Source organism: Primulina eburnea, chromosome 1 (assembly GCF_022965805.1).
Source record: "Primulina eburnea isolate SZY01 chromosome 1, ASM2296580v1, whole genome shotgun sequence".
NCBI lineage: Eukaryota > Viridiplantae > Streptophyta > Magnoliopsida > Lamiales > Gesneriaceae > Primulina > Primulina eburnea.
In genome coordinates this window covers 18,279,638-18,296,212 of record NC_133101.1, presented here as the reverse complement: position 1 = coordinate 18,296,212, position 16,575 = coordinate 18,279,638, and the positions used below count along the sequence as shown (strand labels likewise).

Sequence of the window (16,575 nt, the reverse complement as noted above, 5' to 3'; positions counted from 1 at the left end):
TCCAAAAATAATAATGAAATAAATCAAATGGTATGGGTCCATAAAATTGATCAAATTATTTCTCAAAAATGGTACTCAAAAGTAACATTAATTATTAATAAAAAATTTAAAATCACTATTGAAGCTTTATTAGATACAGGAGCTGATGTAAATTGCATCAGTGAAGGAATTGTCCCTTCTAAATATTATAAAAAGACTACTCAATTTATAACAGCTGCTAATAAGCAACCTATTATAGTTAATTACAAATTTTCTGATGTGGCAATATGTAATTCTGGAGTTTGTTTAAATACGTCTTTTATTCTTATTAAAAATATATCTACTCCTGTAATTCTAGGAACTCCATTTTTTCGAATGTTGTTTCCTATTAATAAAATTAATGAAAAAGGTTTATATACCAATATTAAAGGAAATGATTTATTTTTCCCATTCACCACTATACCTGTTTCAAAATCTATTAATATTTTACAAAAAATAGTATCTAATAAAGAAAATTTTGTTACTTCATTAAAAGATGAAATTCTTTTTAAAAATATTAAAGAAAAAATAAATTCTGAAAAAATTCAAGAAAAAATAAAAATTATTTCCGAAACCATATCTAAAGAGATATGTGCCGATGTTCCTAATGCCTTTTGGAATAGGAAAAAACATCAAGTCAGTCTTCCATATACAGAGGATTTTACTGAGGATAAAATTCATACTAAAGCTAGACCTATAGCCATGGGTCCTAGACTTTTAAATTATTGCAAAGAAAAAATTGATAGTCTTCTTAAAAAAGAATTGATACGACCAAGTAATAGTCCTTGGAGTTGTCCAGCATTTTATGTAGAAAATGCAGCTGAAATTGAAAGAGGAGCTCCAAAACTTGTTATCAATTATAAACCGCTTAATAAAGCTTTAAAATGGATAAAACATCCATTACCAAATAAAAGAGATCTATTAAATAGATTATTCAAAGGAAAAATATTTTCTTCATTCGATTTAAAATCAGGATTTTATCAAATTCTTCTAAAAGAAGAAGATAAATATAAAACTGCTTTTATTGTATCATTTGGACATTACGAATGGAATGTTATGCCATTTGGATTAAAAAATGCTCCAATGAAATTCCAAAATATAATGAATGAAATTTATAATTCATATATAGATTATATTATAGTCTATATAGATGATGTCCTTATATATTCTGATAATATTGATCAGCATTTTAAACATTTAAATATATTTATCCAAGCCACAAAAAGAGCTGGATTAGCAGTAAATCAGAAAAAGGTAAAACTTTTTCAAACTAAGATAAAATTCTTAGGACATTATATTGAAAATGGAATAATGATTCCTATAGAAAGAGCAATTGTTTTTGCTGATAAATTTCCTGATAAAATCACTGATATAAATCAATTACAAAGATTTCTTGGAAGTCTTAATTATATAGGAGATTTTTATAAAGATCTCGCTCAAGACTGTTGTAATGCCCGAAATATATTATAAAAAAAATTAAAATTTAAAAAAAAAAGTTACTGTTCACGGGTACTGTTCACGGTACTATTCATCCGAGTCTTTATTCAAGCGCTGCGACGCTAGAAAAGTAGCGCCTAGGCGCTAACAGTTCGGGATTTTTGGCGCTGAGGCGCTAGAAATGGCGCTGCGGCACTAACAGATGCGAAAAAGATTGTATAAATTTCCTGATAAATCAGCATTTTTAGTATTACTACTTGAAGATTTATTCTTCGTAAAAGATTGTATTATTTTATCCATTCAGGAATATGATAGATATTGTCAAGGCTTTACCCTGCCTTACCCTTTAGGCTTTACAAGCCTTATGGAAGGCTTTTACAACAAACAACCTTAATAAAGGTTAAAAGTAAAAATAAATCTTCAATCTTTAGCTTTAAGCAGCAAGCTGTGAGCTCTGTTTCTCGTAAGCCTTTAAGGTAATTCTGGATCTTTCCAGATGAGGATATGTAAACCACTATTTATAAACAGGATTGATTTCTGGGTCTTTTAATTGATTTTCTAGAACTTTAATTTGAGTTCTAATTAATTTAATCTTCTTTTTTAGAGTTACAATATAATTTGCAGATGGCATGATATAATCGAAAGGAGGATCATAAATATAATTATAAGACATAAACTTACATAATTCTGCAAGGATATGAGAAGAAAAAGCTTGAGAGAATTCTTCGAAATATAACACTTTTATTCAACAAGAGAGTAGTAGGTTTTTTCGGTGTATTATTCCAAGTTCCCGAAGTATATCTGACCAGAATTTCTTTAGATGTATTATCTATTTTTTGTTTAAGTATTCCTCCATATCCAATATCAGAGGCGTCTGTTTCAACAATTTTAAATGCTTCAGGATTAGCAATAGATAAACAAAGAAGTTCTTTAACTCTTTCTTTTATTTTTTGTATTGCTAAAGTATGACTATCAGTCCATGGTTGAGGGTTTTTCTTCAACCTTTGAAATAATAATTTACAGTTGTGGGGCCCCAGGTCCGATATCTAATATTAATAATTTTAAATGTATCAAACCAAACGATTTAATAAAATACATAATTTGTTGTTCACAAATCCACATAAACATCGTCAAAATAATTTATAAGTCTCACATGTTTAAAATATAATTTTGAACATGCCAAAATAAATAGTGAACCAAAGAAATCCAAACATCATCACATAGCTCCTAAGACCCGAGAATCCCACTCTAACTCGTATCTCCTCGCCTGGAACTGGACTCTGGCATTCCAAGCCTCGCCTCACCTACCGTCAAGCACATGAAAACAAGAGGTAGCCGACATGCCGGTGAGTATAAACCCAGTATGATACAATCAATAACATATGAGATTTAAAATTTCAAATAGTTCATGTAAATTCATAAAGATGCAATATAATGCAATGCATGATCAGAAGCTGTGGGCTATCAATAAATCACAAGATCAAGTGAATCATCTGGTCATAGGGTACCCAAGGGAAGAGAATCACCCAGCAACATCCACCGACTCAGCCGCTCGAGGTGAGGTGCTGTGTTCTACAATCCCAGGACTATGATGCGCCTATAGAGAGTGTTTAGGCCATAGCAGCGACCTCCGCATACACTATGCCAAATCAACTATAGCCCCATGCGTCCAACAAACCAAATAAATCAAGACGACCTCCGCCATATCAAATCTGAATCGACAAGTGGCTCAATATGCAATGTAATGATGCAAATCAATATCATCATCTCGATATTATAATAAACTCATCTCAAGGCCACAATCATCATCAAGTCACAAGTAATTCAACGAGCCATATAATTTTCAATTTAAAATAAAAAATGATACTTTTACCTCGTATGTTACCGACCGTAACATACCTTTCAAATATTACCAAAAGAAGATCGAAATGTGTAGGTGAGAAGTCTTGAACCCTCGCAGTCTACTCGATTCGCTATCAACTAACTTAGAGTAAATAATCTTGAGCCAACCCAAGTCCATACTTCAACCGAATCTTCAATACATAATCAAGATCTCGGATTACTTATCTACACATAGCACTTTTCGTACAAAATTCATAATTAATTCAACACATAATCAATTCCATTTTATATTCAAACCAACACAATTTCAACATCTCCAACATCTCAAATATCAACACAAATATCAATTCTAAACTTCATCCCATTTCCAAACTTGAATAAAAATATAACATACTTACACCATCTTGAAGATCTTGAAGAGAGGATCACAAATCTAACTTCATTTCATAATTTCCTTGAACAAATCTCCCATAGATTGAATAATAAATTAGGAGATGAAAGGAAAAATGAAGAACCCTAGTTCTAAACCGATAGAGAGAAGAGAAGGAGAAGGAAAATGAGTAAAAAGAGGATCCCATTCGATTTTATGCCTTCCCAAACACCAAAACACGCTTTTTCAACTTGCTGGCCGCCCAAGCGGACATCTTTTTCCGCCCGGTCGCGGAACTCTCGGCCAAAACATTATTTTCCCGAACAAGATCCGCCCGGGCGCACATTGATTCCCGCCCGGGCGCGCACACTGCGCACCTCCACTACAAAGATTGCTTCTGAAACGCCTCTTCCTTTCATAATTTGGAAAAGTGGTAAACTAAAAAGTTGTATCCCTTTGTCGTTTCTTGAAGCTGTTCAAATTTCAGATCATTTGGAGGTCTGAGTAAAAAGTTATGCTAAATCTCCCAACATGTGTCATTGTAGGAACAACGATACGCATGAAACACTTCGGGGCGCTATTGGCTCGTCTTCCCTAATGATTTGACCAAAACTCAAAATAAGAAAGTTATAGCCTTATGTCATATCTTTCTAATGGAAATGGTCTCACATCAATTGGATCAATATACAAAACATTATTCTAAAAACCACAACTACTGCCACATTTTTCATACCGTTTCTGCACTTCCATTACCTATTTAGCTCAAAACCCACCTTTGATTCTACCCATCCATTATCTATTCCATTCTATAACATTCATTACCATTCATATCATAACATAAAGCCAAGAACCATCACAACTACTACCACATTTTAAAAATTCGGGCATTACAATTCCTCCCTTCTAAAAATAGATTTCGTCCTCGAAATCAATCATCTCTTTCAAGTCTAACATGTAATAATCAATACTGAAAATAAAACCGAGAATAGAAGCGTACTTCATTTGAATAACTCTGGATATTTTTGTCTCATTTTATCTTCTAATTCCCAAGTTGCCTCTTCGACACCATGTCTGTTCCACTGTACTTTAATCAACGGTATCAATTTATTTCTGAGTTGCTTATCTTTTCTGTCTAGAATCTGAATCGGTCTCTCAATGTAGCTCAAAGTCTGATCTAACTCAACCTCGTCGGGTGGAAGTACATGAGAAGGATCTGGATGATATTTCCTCAACATGGACACATGAAAAACATCATGAACACCTGATAACGCAGGAGGAAGAGCTAATCTATAAGCCAAATCACCAACACGTTCCAAAATCTCATACGGACCTATGAATCTTGGTGATAATTTACCCTTCTTTCCAAATCTAACTGTACCACGGAAAGGAGATATTTTCAGAAAATCTATGTCACCTTTGTCAAAAATCAACGGTCTTCTCCTGATGTTCGCATACTTAGCCTGCCTATCCTGAGCAGCTCGCATACGACTCTGAATCATTTTCACCTTCTCTGTCATATCTCTTATCATATCTGGTCCTACAATTGGTGCTTCAGATAAATCGTCCCAATACAGAGGAGATCTACACTTCCTGTGTGGGGCCCCGGGTCCGATATCTAATACTAATAATTATAATTGTAACAAACCAAATGATTGAGTAAAATACATAATTTGTTATTCACAAATCCACATAAACATCGTCAAAATAATTTAAATGTCTCACATGTTTAAAATATAATTTTCAACATGCCAAAATAAAATAGTGAACCAAAGAAATCCAAACATCTCACATAGTTCCTAAGACCCGAGAATCCCACTCTAACTCGTATCTCCTCGCCTGGAACTGGACTCTGGCATCCCAAGCCTCGCCTCACCTACCGTCAAGCACATGAAAACAAGAGGTAGCCGACATGCCGGTGAGTATAAACCCAGTATGATAAAATCAATAACATATGAGAATTTAAAATTTCAAATAGTTCATATAAAATTCATAAAGATGCAATATAATGCAATGCATGATCAGAAGCTGTGGGCTATCAATAAATTTCAAGATCAAGTGAATCATCTGGTCATAGGGTACCCAAGGGAAGAGAATCACCCAGCAACATCCACCGACTCATCCGCTCGAGGTGAGGTGCTGTGTTCTACAATCCCAGGACTATGGTGCGCCTATAGAGAGTGTTCAGGCCATAGCAGCGACCTCCGCATACACTATGCCAAATCAACTATAGTCCCATACGTCCAACAAACCAAATAAATCAAGGCGACCTCCGCCATATCAAATCTGAATCGACAAGTGGCTCAATATGCAATGTCATGATGCAAATCAATATCATCATCTCGATATCAAAATCAACTCATCTCAATACAACAATCATCATCAAATTACCAATAGTTCATCAAGCCATAGAGTTTTCAATTTAAAATAAAAAATAATACTTTTACCTCGTATGTTACCGACCGTAACATACCTTTCAAATATTACCAAAAGAAGATCGAAATGTGTAGGTGAGAAATCTTGAACCTCTGAAGTCTACTATAACTCAAGAACTTGGATCATTTATCAAAACAGAGCAGTTTCTGTACAAAATTCATAATTAATTTTATACGGCTTCAAATCAAGATCCGCAAATTGAATATGCAAGAAAACTCAAATCCCAACAATTCTTCTTCAGAACTTTTGTCAAATAAAGTCATTTACTCAGTCGTTCATAATCTGAAACATAGAACGTAATTTTCGAAATTCTGCACCAACACATTTCTGGCACACTTTAGTATTTTGAGCAAAACTTCCTCATTACTCAATGGAATCAAGCCCAATTTATATCATTTCGAAGACAAGACAATGTTCTATAACTTTCAATGAACACCAAATTTTGAATCCCAACCCATTAATACCAGAATTCGAATAAACAGACGATACGGACACAAACTCGGGATTCTAGACCAGGTTTAGTAAATCTAGCATATCTCTTTCAATTCTTCATGGAATTTAGTGATTCTTGTACCAAATCGAAGCTAACTTGATTATCTACAAGTTTTATGAAGACCATAACATCAAAATACAACTAGAACCGACCCATATATCCAAAATACAGTAGGCACAAACCATATCTTGCACAAAAACAAGAAACCATGCTCATATCCATTTAAAATTCAAACCAACACACATACAACATCTCCAACATCTCAATATCTCAAATATCAACTCAAATATCAATTCTAAACTTCAACCCATTTCCAAACTTCAATAAAAATGGAAGATACTTAGATCCCCGTGAAGCCCGTGACGAGAGGATCACAAATCTACCTTCATTTTATAATTTTCATGAGCAAATTTCCCTTAATCTTAGAAAGAAGATTGAAAATAGAGAGGAAATGGATGTGGGTTTGTGTGAAGGAAGAGAAAAATGATTGGAGGAGGTGAAAGTTGACTTAGATATTGAATTTTCGTGTTTTTATCGCCTCAGCGCTACTTTCTGGCGTCGCGGCGCCAAAATTGCCGAAATGTTAGCGCCTAGGCGCTACTTTTCTAGCGCCTAGGCGCTTGAATAGTAACCCGGATGAACAATAACTTTTCTTTTTTTTTCCAATTTTTTTTTTTTTAAAAAAATTCGGGTATTACAATTCCTCCCTTCTAAAAATAGATTTCGTCCTTGAAATCAAATCATCAATTTCAAGTCTAACATGTAATGATCAATACTAAAAATAAGACCGAGAATAGAAGCGTACTTCATTTGAATAACTCTGGATATTTATGTCTCATATTATCTTCTAATTCCCAAGTTGCCTCCTCGACACCATGTCTATTCCATTGTACTTTAATCAACGGTATCAATTTATTTCTGAGTTGCTTATCTTTTCTGTCTAGAATTTGAATCGGTCTCTCAATATAGCTCAAAGTCTCATCTAACTCAACCTCATCAGGTGGAAGTACATGAGAAGGATCTGGATAATATTTCCTCAACATAGACACATGAAAAACATCATGAACACCTGATAATGCAGGAGGAAGAGCTAATCTATAAGCCAAATCACCAACACATTCCAAAATCTCATACGAACCTACGAATCTCGGTGATAATTTTCCCTTCTTTCTAAATCTAACTGTACCACGAAAAAGAGATATTTTCAGAAAAACTCTGTCACCTTTCTCAAAAATCAACGGTCGTCTCCTGATATTCGCATACTTAGCCTGTCTATCCTGAGCAGCTCGCATACGGCTCTGAATCAATTTCACCTTCTCTGTCATATCTCTTATCATATCAGGTCCTACAATTGGTGCTTCAGATAAATCGTCCCAATACAGAGGAGATCTATATTTTCTGCCATATAGTGCTTCAAATGGTGACATTCAAATGCTCACTTGATAACTGTTGTTATAAGAAAACTCGACAAGTGGTAACGAATCCTGCCAACCAATACCAAAATCCATCACTACAGCTCTCAGCATATCCTCTAATGTCTGAATAGTACGTTCTGACTGTCCGTCTGTCTGAGGATGATATGATGTACTCAAATGCAAATGAGTACCAAGGGCCTCTTGTAAACTCTGCCAAAAATGAGAAGAGAATCTGGGATCACGATCTGATACAATTGATTTAGGCACACCATGCAATCTCAAAACCTCTCTAATGTACAATCTGGCCATCATATCATGCCTGTATGTCATCTGATAAGGAATGAAACACGAAGACTTAGTTAATCTGTCAACGATAACCCAAATTGCATCGCAACCTCTCGACGATCTCGGCAATTTCGTGACAAAGTCCATGGTAATATGGTCTCACTTCCATTCTGGAACCTTAAGGCTATGCAAAAGACCTCCTGGTCGCTTTCTTTCTGCTTTCACTTGTTGACAATTCAAACAACGAGATACAAATTCTGCTATGTTAGATTTCATTCTTTTCCACCAAAATTGTTTCTTCAAATCATTGTACATCTTTTTACTTCCAAGGTGTACACTGAATTTACTGCAATGAGCATCACGCAAAATCTGTATCCTCAACTCTGAAATATTAGGAACTACAATACGATCATTCACAAACAAAATACCCTCATTATTGACCTGAAATTCTGATCGATGTCCTGATCTGACGAGTTCAACTGATTTCTGAATACTTTGATCTAATCTTTGGGCTTCTTTAATTTTTACAAACAACTCGGGCTCTGCTTGAATCATAAATACTCGTACAGGTTGAGTATCTACCACAAAATCCAAACCAGAAAGACAACATTCTTCTACTAGATCAGATACACTGCTAGTGATCAAAGACATATTACATACTTTTCTGCTCAAAGCATCGGCTGCTGCATTAGACTTGCCTGGATAATATTTTATCTCGCAATCATAGTCTTTCAACAAATCTAACCAACGCCTCTGTCTCATGTTCAGCTCAGCTTGTGAAAAGAGGTATTTCAAACTCTTATGATTAGTAAATATCTCAAATTTCTCAGTAGTGACGCCAAATCTTTAAGGCAAAAACCACTGCTGCAAATTCCAAGTCATGCACTGGGTATCTAGACTCATGTGGCTTCAACTGTCGTGAAGCATATGCAACCACGCGGCCATGCTGCATTAATACACAACCCAGTCCTTGATGTGAAGCATCAGTGTGCACTGTAAATCCTCCTACACCTGATGAGATAGTCAGAACTGGAGCACTAGTCAATCTTTTCTTAAGTTCAATAAAACTAGCCTCACATGCTTGCGACCAAATAAATGGTGCATTCTTTTGTGTCAGCTGGGTAATTGGCCTCGCAATCTGTGAGAATCCTTCAATAAATCTGCGATAATATCCTGTCAAACCCATAAAACTACGCACCTCAGGAACTGATGTCGGTCTAGACCAATTAATGACTGCCTCAACTTTACTCGGATCAACTGATATACCAGAACTTGAAATCACATGTCCAAGTAAAATCACTCTATCCAACCAAAACTTGCATTTGGATAATTTAGCATACAACTTTTCAGCTCTCAAAATTTGCAAAACAGCTCTCAAGTGCTCGGCATGCTCAATTTCAGATTTTGAATAAATATGAATATCATCAATGAAGATCACAACAAATTGATCTATATACCGTTGAAACACACGGTTTATCAAATCCATAAATACCACAGGTGCATTGGTCAACCCAAAAGGCATTACCAAAAATTCAAAATGTCCATACCTGGTACGAAAAGCAGTCTTAGGCACGTCTGCCTCTCTAACTCTTAACTGATGATATCCGGATCTTAAATCAATCTCAGAATATACTGAAGAACCTTGCAACTGGTCAAAGAGATCATCAATCCTTGGCAAAGGATACCTATTCTTTACTGTGGCTTTATTCAACTGTCTATAATCGACACAAAGCCTCATAGACCCGTCTTTCTTCTTCACAAATAAAACCGGAGCACCCCAAGGTGAAACACTTGGTCTTATATATCCTTTAACCAATAGATCCTCAAGTTGTTCCTTTAGTTCTTTTAATTCAATTGGTGTCATTCTATAAGGAGCTCTAGAAATAGGCTGTGTACCTGGCATCAACTCAATGTTTAACTCAACCTCTCGGACTGGAGGAAATCCTAGAATTTCATCTGGAAATACATCTGAAAATTCACTAACAATTGGAATATCTGCCAATTTAGGTACTGACCTTGAAATATCAATCGCATAAACCAAGAAACATTCGGCTCCTTTCTGCAACAAACGAGTCATGGACAAAACAGATATCAAAGGAATCTTAGCTCGAGAACCCTTACCACAGAATGTCCAGTGATCTGTCATATCAGGTCTAAACTTAACAACCTTCTGAAAACAGTCTACAGTAGCCCTGTATCTTGTCAACATGTCAATACCAACTATGCAATCAAAATCAGACATCTCCAAAACAATACAATCAAGCTCAATGACATTATCCTCATAACAAAATTCACAACCACTTATCATTTCAGCTGACCTCATCACTTTGCCCAGTGGGGTAGAAATAGATAATGTAGATGATAATGACATAGAATTCAACGAATGAAATGTAACAAAGTGCTCAGCTATGAAAGTATGTGATGCACCAGTATCCATCAAAACATAAGCAGGATAACCTGAGAGAAAACAATTACCTGCAATGACATTATCTGGAGCATTATGTGCCTCATCCTCAGTGAGTGCAAAAACTCGAGCCTGCTGTCTAGGTGGTTGTCCTACCCTGTGGCTACCACTCTGTTTGTTCTGATCTGATCGGTTTGACTGCTGATAGGAATGAACTGCAGAGGTCTGACGATTCTGGTGAGGTGTCTGTCTCGATGATCCCGCACTCTGAGACATATCACTGCCACGGTTAGGACACACTCGAGCATAATGTCCCACCTGGTTACACAAATGAAAAGCTCCCGAGACTCCTCTACACTGATTGGTATAATGTCTACCACCACACTGACCACAAGTTGGACCTGAATAAGCAGTGCTATGAACTGAACCAGACTGTCTCGATCCACTAGAACTCGAAAAAGTACTGCCATGCCTCTTAAATTGCTTGCCTCTAGCCGGAAACTGCTCTCTTATGTTGCCACTGTTAGTGCCAGTATTATGATAGGACTCGATTTTACGTGTTTTTAGTGTTGGTTTTGAGTCGCATTCATGCATCATATTAGTTTGTTTTAGTTTAATTGTGCATTTTTCTAGCATTATTTAGCATATGACTGATCTCGTGTATTTTGTGGTTATTTTGTAGGAATTGAACCAAAAAGTGGGATAAAAGTGTACCACCATATTCGACGTATTTCGCTGGCCGAGAAAGCTGATTCGAAGTATCTCGCTAGGGCGGACACAATTGACCGCCCTAGCGAGAAGCAGATCCGGAAAGATTTGTTTCCAAATTTTATGGACTCTATCCGACCACCTAACCTAATACACGAGAGGGGCGCCGTTTTGAGGGATCTTATCATCATATTTTCGATTTTTTTTAGAGAAGAAGGCTAGAAGCAAAGGAGATTTCGAAGACCTCAAGATTTCCACGCGTCGTGGCCGTCATCCATCGTCACATTTAGTATTTTCATTATTCAGTATTTTATTTCATACATTGATTGTGGTTTTTATTATGAATTTTAGTAGCTAAACTCTATATTTGTTGGGATTTGAGGGGATCCTACCCTGTACTCGGTGTTGAACATTATTTATCGACGTTTTTATTAGTGATTTGTTTATGCTATTGTTCTTTCTTGTTTCAATCGAAGCCTAGCTAACTTCCTTTGATTATTTCGTATTGTTGATGATTTCGAGAGAATAGTTAACAATAGAATCGAATAGTATAAACCGCGGATTTAAAATTTTAGTAGATATACGGAATTGGATACGTGTCGATAGTGATAATTCACCCGAATGAGAGCTAGTGGATTCCATAGAACGTAATGCAATCTTGAACTGTTAAATAATTGAGGACACTTGATTACTGCATGTTTATGATTAATATTAATATAGCTCGACAGAGTATATTAATTAGTCTAGGGAATTCCGTCGAATGCACAAGTAAAAGTCGAGTATAATTATTTAAACACGAGTGGTAGGTGAACTGATAATTCCCAACAAATTCATTCTCATTTAATTTATTCCAATCATTGCTTCCTTGAATATGTTTTTCTTGCGTTTTATTTATTTTAGTTGTTTAAGTTACATTAGTTTAATCATCCAATCATTTTATCGTTACTAAAGAATTTTTACTTGAAAATAAAAATAGTGTAACACAGTCCTCGTGGATCGATACTCGTATTCACTTACGTTTACTATAACTTGACTATCGTGCACTTGCGATATTTAAATCGAGCTTTCAATTATAAAATAAATTTTGGGACTATTCACTGTGCAAGTTTTGCTCGATCAAGTTTTTGGCGCCGTTGCCGGGGACTGTTGATTCACAATTTTTTATTTTTCATTTAAACTCTTTAGTATTATTTATTTTATTGTTATTTGATACTCTAATTTTGTTGCAGATCTTTCTTGGGGTGCATGCGAAGATCACTCGAGTTTAAGCTTGAGCCTTTTGATCCCGAGATTGAACGCACAGCTAGACGTCGACTACAGCAGCAAAGAGCAAAGGAAATAATGGAAGAAGAGCAACAACACAGAGAGGAGCCAAGGCGTATACCGATGATGGATTATGCACAGCCGTCTCTTGATGGTTCACGTCCAAGCATCATAAGACCAGTCATCCGAGCTAATCAGTTTGAGATCAAGCCAGCTATCGTTCAGATTATTCAAAACACTGTCCAATTTGGGGGAAGTGCACTTGACGACCCTAATTCTCATATAGCTGACTTTCTTGAAATTTGTGATACTTTTAAGTTTAATGGTGTATCTGATGATGCTGTTCGTTTGCGTTTATTTCCGTTTTCACTAAGAGAAAAAGCTAAGTCATGGTTAAACTGTTTGCCTGTAGGGTCTATCACTACATGGGAGGATATGGCAAAGGCATTCTTGATCAAGAACTTTCCTCCGTCGAAGACTATGAAGCTTAGAGCCGACATTACTACTTTTGCTCAATATGAGCAAGAGTCACTTTATGAGGCATGGGAGCGCTACAAGGAGTTGTTGAGGAGATGTCCACATCATGAGCTGCCTCTTGGGTTAGTTGTTCAAACTTTCTACTACGGTCTGCTTACTCCTAACGGTACTATGATAGATGCTGCTGCATGTGGTAACTTACTGAGAAAAACGGCTGAGGAAGGATATGAGTTATTGGAGGAGATGGTTGCGAGTAGCTATCACTCTCAGTCTGATAGGCAGAGGCGAGGTGCTGGAGTCAATCAAGTTAATGATTTGTCTGCGATTTCAGCACAGTTGGAGGCTTTGAATAGGAAAATTGATGGGATGAGCATGAGTGGGTCGGCTATGCGTCTGCAAGAAATTTTCTGTGATAAGTGTGGGGGTGAGCATGACGTGCAGGATTGCCAAAATGGCAATCCATTATATGTGCCTGAGGGAGCACCGGTAAAGCATGTGGGATTCCAGAACCGTCCTAGAAATGACCCTTATTCGAACACATATAATCCGGGATGGAGGAATCACACAAACTTTTCATGGGGAGGTCAAAACAACCAAAATCGCCAACAAAGAGGTCCACCATATGGGATGCAACAAGGATTCAAGCCAGAACCGTCTCGGGAGGAGAAGTCAAATTTGGAGCAAATGATGACCAAATTTATTTCTGCAACAGATACGAGATTTCAGAACCAAGATGCATCCATAAAGGGGTTAGAAAATCAAATTGGACAATTGGCTAAGTTGATTGCTAATAGGAAGCAAGGAGTTTTACCAAGCGACACGGAAATTAATCCAAGAGAACATGTGAAGGCTGTGGAATTGCGTAGTGGAAGAGCACTCAAGTCTAATGAGGACAAGACCAAGCATGGTGAGGATGAGGTGGAAAATCGAGGAGGTAAGTCTTCTAACTCTACATCTACACCTATTGCACAGAATAAAATTGTTATCCCTCCACCCTTTCCTGCAGCAATGAAGAAAGCTAAATTAGATGCGCAATTTGGTAAATTCTTGAAATATTTAAAAAATTGCATATTAACATTCCTTTTGCTGATGCTTTATTGAATATGCCAAGTTATGCAAAATTCTTGAAAGATATCTTAGCAAATAAGCGGAAGCTAGAAGATCACATGACGGTGAATTTGACTGAAAATTGCTCCGCTTTAGTTCAAAACAAGATGCCTCCTAAGCAAAAAGATCCAGAGAGTTTCTCTATACCTTGCATTATTGGTGACATTAATTTTCATAGAGCTCTATGTGATCTTGGTACGAGTATTAATCTGATGCATTTTTCTGTGTTGAGGAGACTGGGTTTAGGTGAACCAAAGCCAACTAGGATGTCGTTGCAGCTGGCTGACAGATCTGTCAAGTATCCACGTGGGATTATCGAAGATGTTTTGGTGAAAGTGGATAAGTTTATTTTCCCTGCAGATTTTGTGATACTTGACATGGAAGAAGATGTAGAGATGCCTTTAATCCTAGGGAGACCGTTTCTGGCTACAGGGAAAGCACTGATTGATGTTGAAGAGGGGAAATTGAGACTGAGAGTTGGAGAAGAAGAAATTATTTTTGATGTCTTTAATACTCTCAAGCACACAATGCACAATGATAGTTGTTTTAGTATTGATGACTTGGATTCTCTCGTTGGTGATTTTGTGCAGGATGGATTGAAAGAACCATTGGAGGCCACTCTCACGACTGAAAAGCAGGAGGACGAGCTAGACGAAGAAAATATGGAGATGGTAGCTCACTTGAATGCCATTCCACCTTGGAGAAAGCAAGTGAGGCTTAGACTAGAGGAATTGGGAGACAGAAAAGATTTAATGCCTCAAAAGTCAAGCCTAGAGGAGCCACCTACTTTGGAGCTCAAACCACTACCTCCACATCTCAAGTACGTATATTTAGGAGAAAATAATAAATTGCTTGTTATTATTTCCTCTTCTTTGACAGATGACATGGAGAGTAAGCTCTTGGGAGTCCTTAAGGAGCATAAAGGAGCATTCGCTTGGAAGGTTTCAGACATCAAAGGGATAAGTCCTTCGATTTGCATGCACAAAATTCTGATGGAAGATAAATACTCACCTCTAGCACAACCGCAAAGGAGACTCAATCCAAAGATGCAAGAGGTAGTAAAAGCTGAGACAATTAAACTTCTGGATGCGGGTATTATCTATCCTATCTCTGATAGTGCGTGGGTAAGTCCTGTACAATGTGTGCCTAAAAAGGGTGGGATTACTGTTATTACTAATGATAAAAATGAGTTGATTCCCACTAGAATTGTTACGGGTTGGCGTGTGTGCATAGATTATAGGAAATTGAATGATGCAACCCGTAAAGATCACTTTATCTTGCCATTTATTGATCAAATGATTGAACGTTTAGCAGGTCATGAATTTTATTGCTTTTTAGATGGATATTCGGGATACAATCAAATCACAATTGCACCTGAGGACCAAGAGAAAACTACTTTCACTTGCCCTTATGGTACTTTTGCGTTTAGGCGTATGCCCTTTGGTTTATGCAATGCACCTGCCACATTTCAAAGATGCATGACCGCTATCTTTCATGACATGATTGAAAATGGCCTTGAAATTTTTATGGATGATTTCTCTATTTTTGGCTCCTCATTTGATGAATGTTTAGAGAATTTGAACTTGGTGTTAATTAGATATGAAGAGAGTAATTTGGTGTTGAATTGGGAGAAGTGTCATTTTATGGTTAAAGAGGGTATTGTGTTAGGACACAAGGTCTCAGAGAGTGGAATTGAGGTCGACATGGCCAAGGTGGAAGTAATCAAAAACCTACCACCACCTTCATCAGTGAAAGGAGTTCGAAGTTTCCTAGGGCATGCTGGTTTCTATAGGCGTTTTATTAGAGATTTTTCTAAAATTGCTAAACCTTTATCCTCTTTGTTGATGAAAGATGTTGAATTTAATTTTGATTCTACTTGTTTGCATGCATTCGAGATACTCAAGGAAAGCTTTGTGACAGCACCTGTTCTGACTGCCCCCGATTGGGAGTTACCGTTTGAGGTGATGTGCGATGCTAGTGATACAGCTATTGGTGCGGTGATGGGTCAAAGGAAGAACAAGGTATTTCATACCATCTACTATGCAAGTAAGACTTTAAATGATGCTCAATTGAACTACGCTACTACTGAAAAGGAATTACTTGCTATAGTATTTGCTTTCGACAAATTTCATGCATACCTTGTTCTGTCTAAAGTAACTGTGTATACAGATCATTCTGCCCTCAAATACTTGCTTGCTAAGAAAGATGCGAAACCTAGGTTAATTAGGTGGATTTTATTATTGCAAGAATTTGATCTCGAAATTCGAGATAAAAAGGGTGTGGAAAATGTAGTTGCTGATCATCTGTCTAGGCTTGAGCATGT

The 16,575-nt window shown here is 36.7% G+C and overlaps 1 protein-coding gene, 1 long non-coding RNA gene and 1 other non-coding gene across 3 annotated transcripts in view; all 3 read right to left on the bottom strand.

Moving 5' to 3' along the window:
* The window catches only part of LOC140811727 (uncharacterized), a 40,723-nt gene extending 36,906 nt beyond the window's left edge, over nucleotides 1–3,817 (bottom strand). Inside the window, exon 1 of the long non-coding RNA XR_012113516.1 lies at nucleotides 3,696–3,817. This is a non-coding gene — a long non-coding RNA (uncharacterized lncRNA). The remainder of the gene's footprint in view (nucleotides 1–3,695) is intronic.
* Nucleotides 3,818–4,665: 848 nt separating this feature from the next.
* Nucleotides 4,666–5,184, bottom strand: LOC140805292 (uncharacterized). The gene is made up of 2 exons (XM_073161552.1): nucleotides 4,852–5,184; nucleotides 4,666–4,746 (listed from the first exon to the last, which is right to left on the bottom strand). The coding sequence occupies exons 1-2, from the start codon at nucleotides 5,182–5,184 to the stop codon at nucleotides 4,666–4,668; spliced, it is 414 nt and encodes a 137-aa protein (XP_073017653.1).
* A 7,967-nt stretch (nucleotides 5,185–13,151) lies between these two features.
* LOC140814989 (small nucleolar RNA R71) lies at nucleotides 13,152–13,258 on the bottom strand. Its single transcript, XR_012114230.1, has one exon. It is a non-coding gene; the product is annotated as a small nucleolar RNA R71 (small nucleolar RNA).
* Between the last annotated feature and the right edge of the window lie 3,317 nt (nucleotides 13,259–16,575).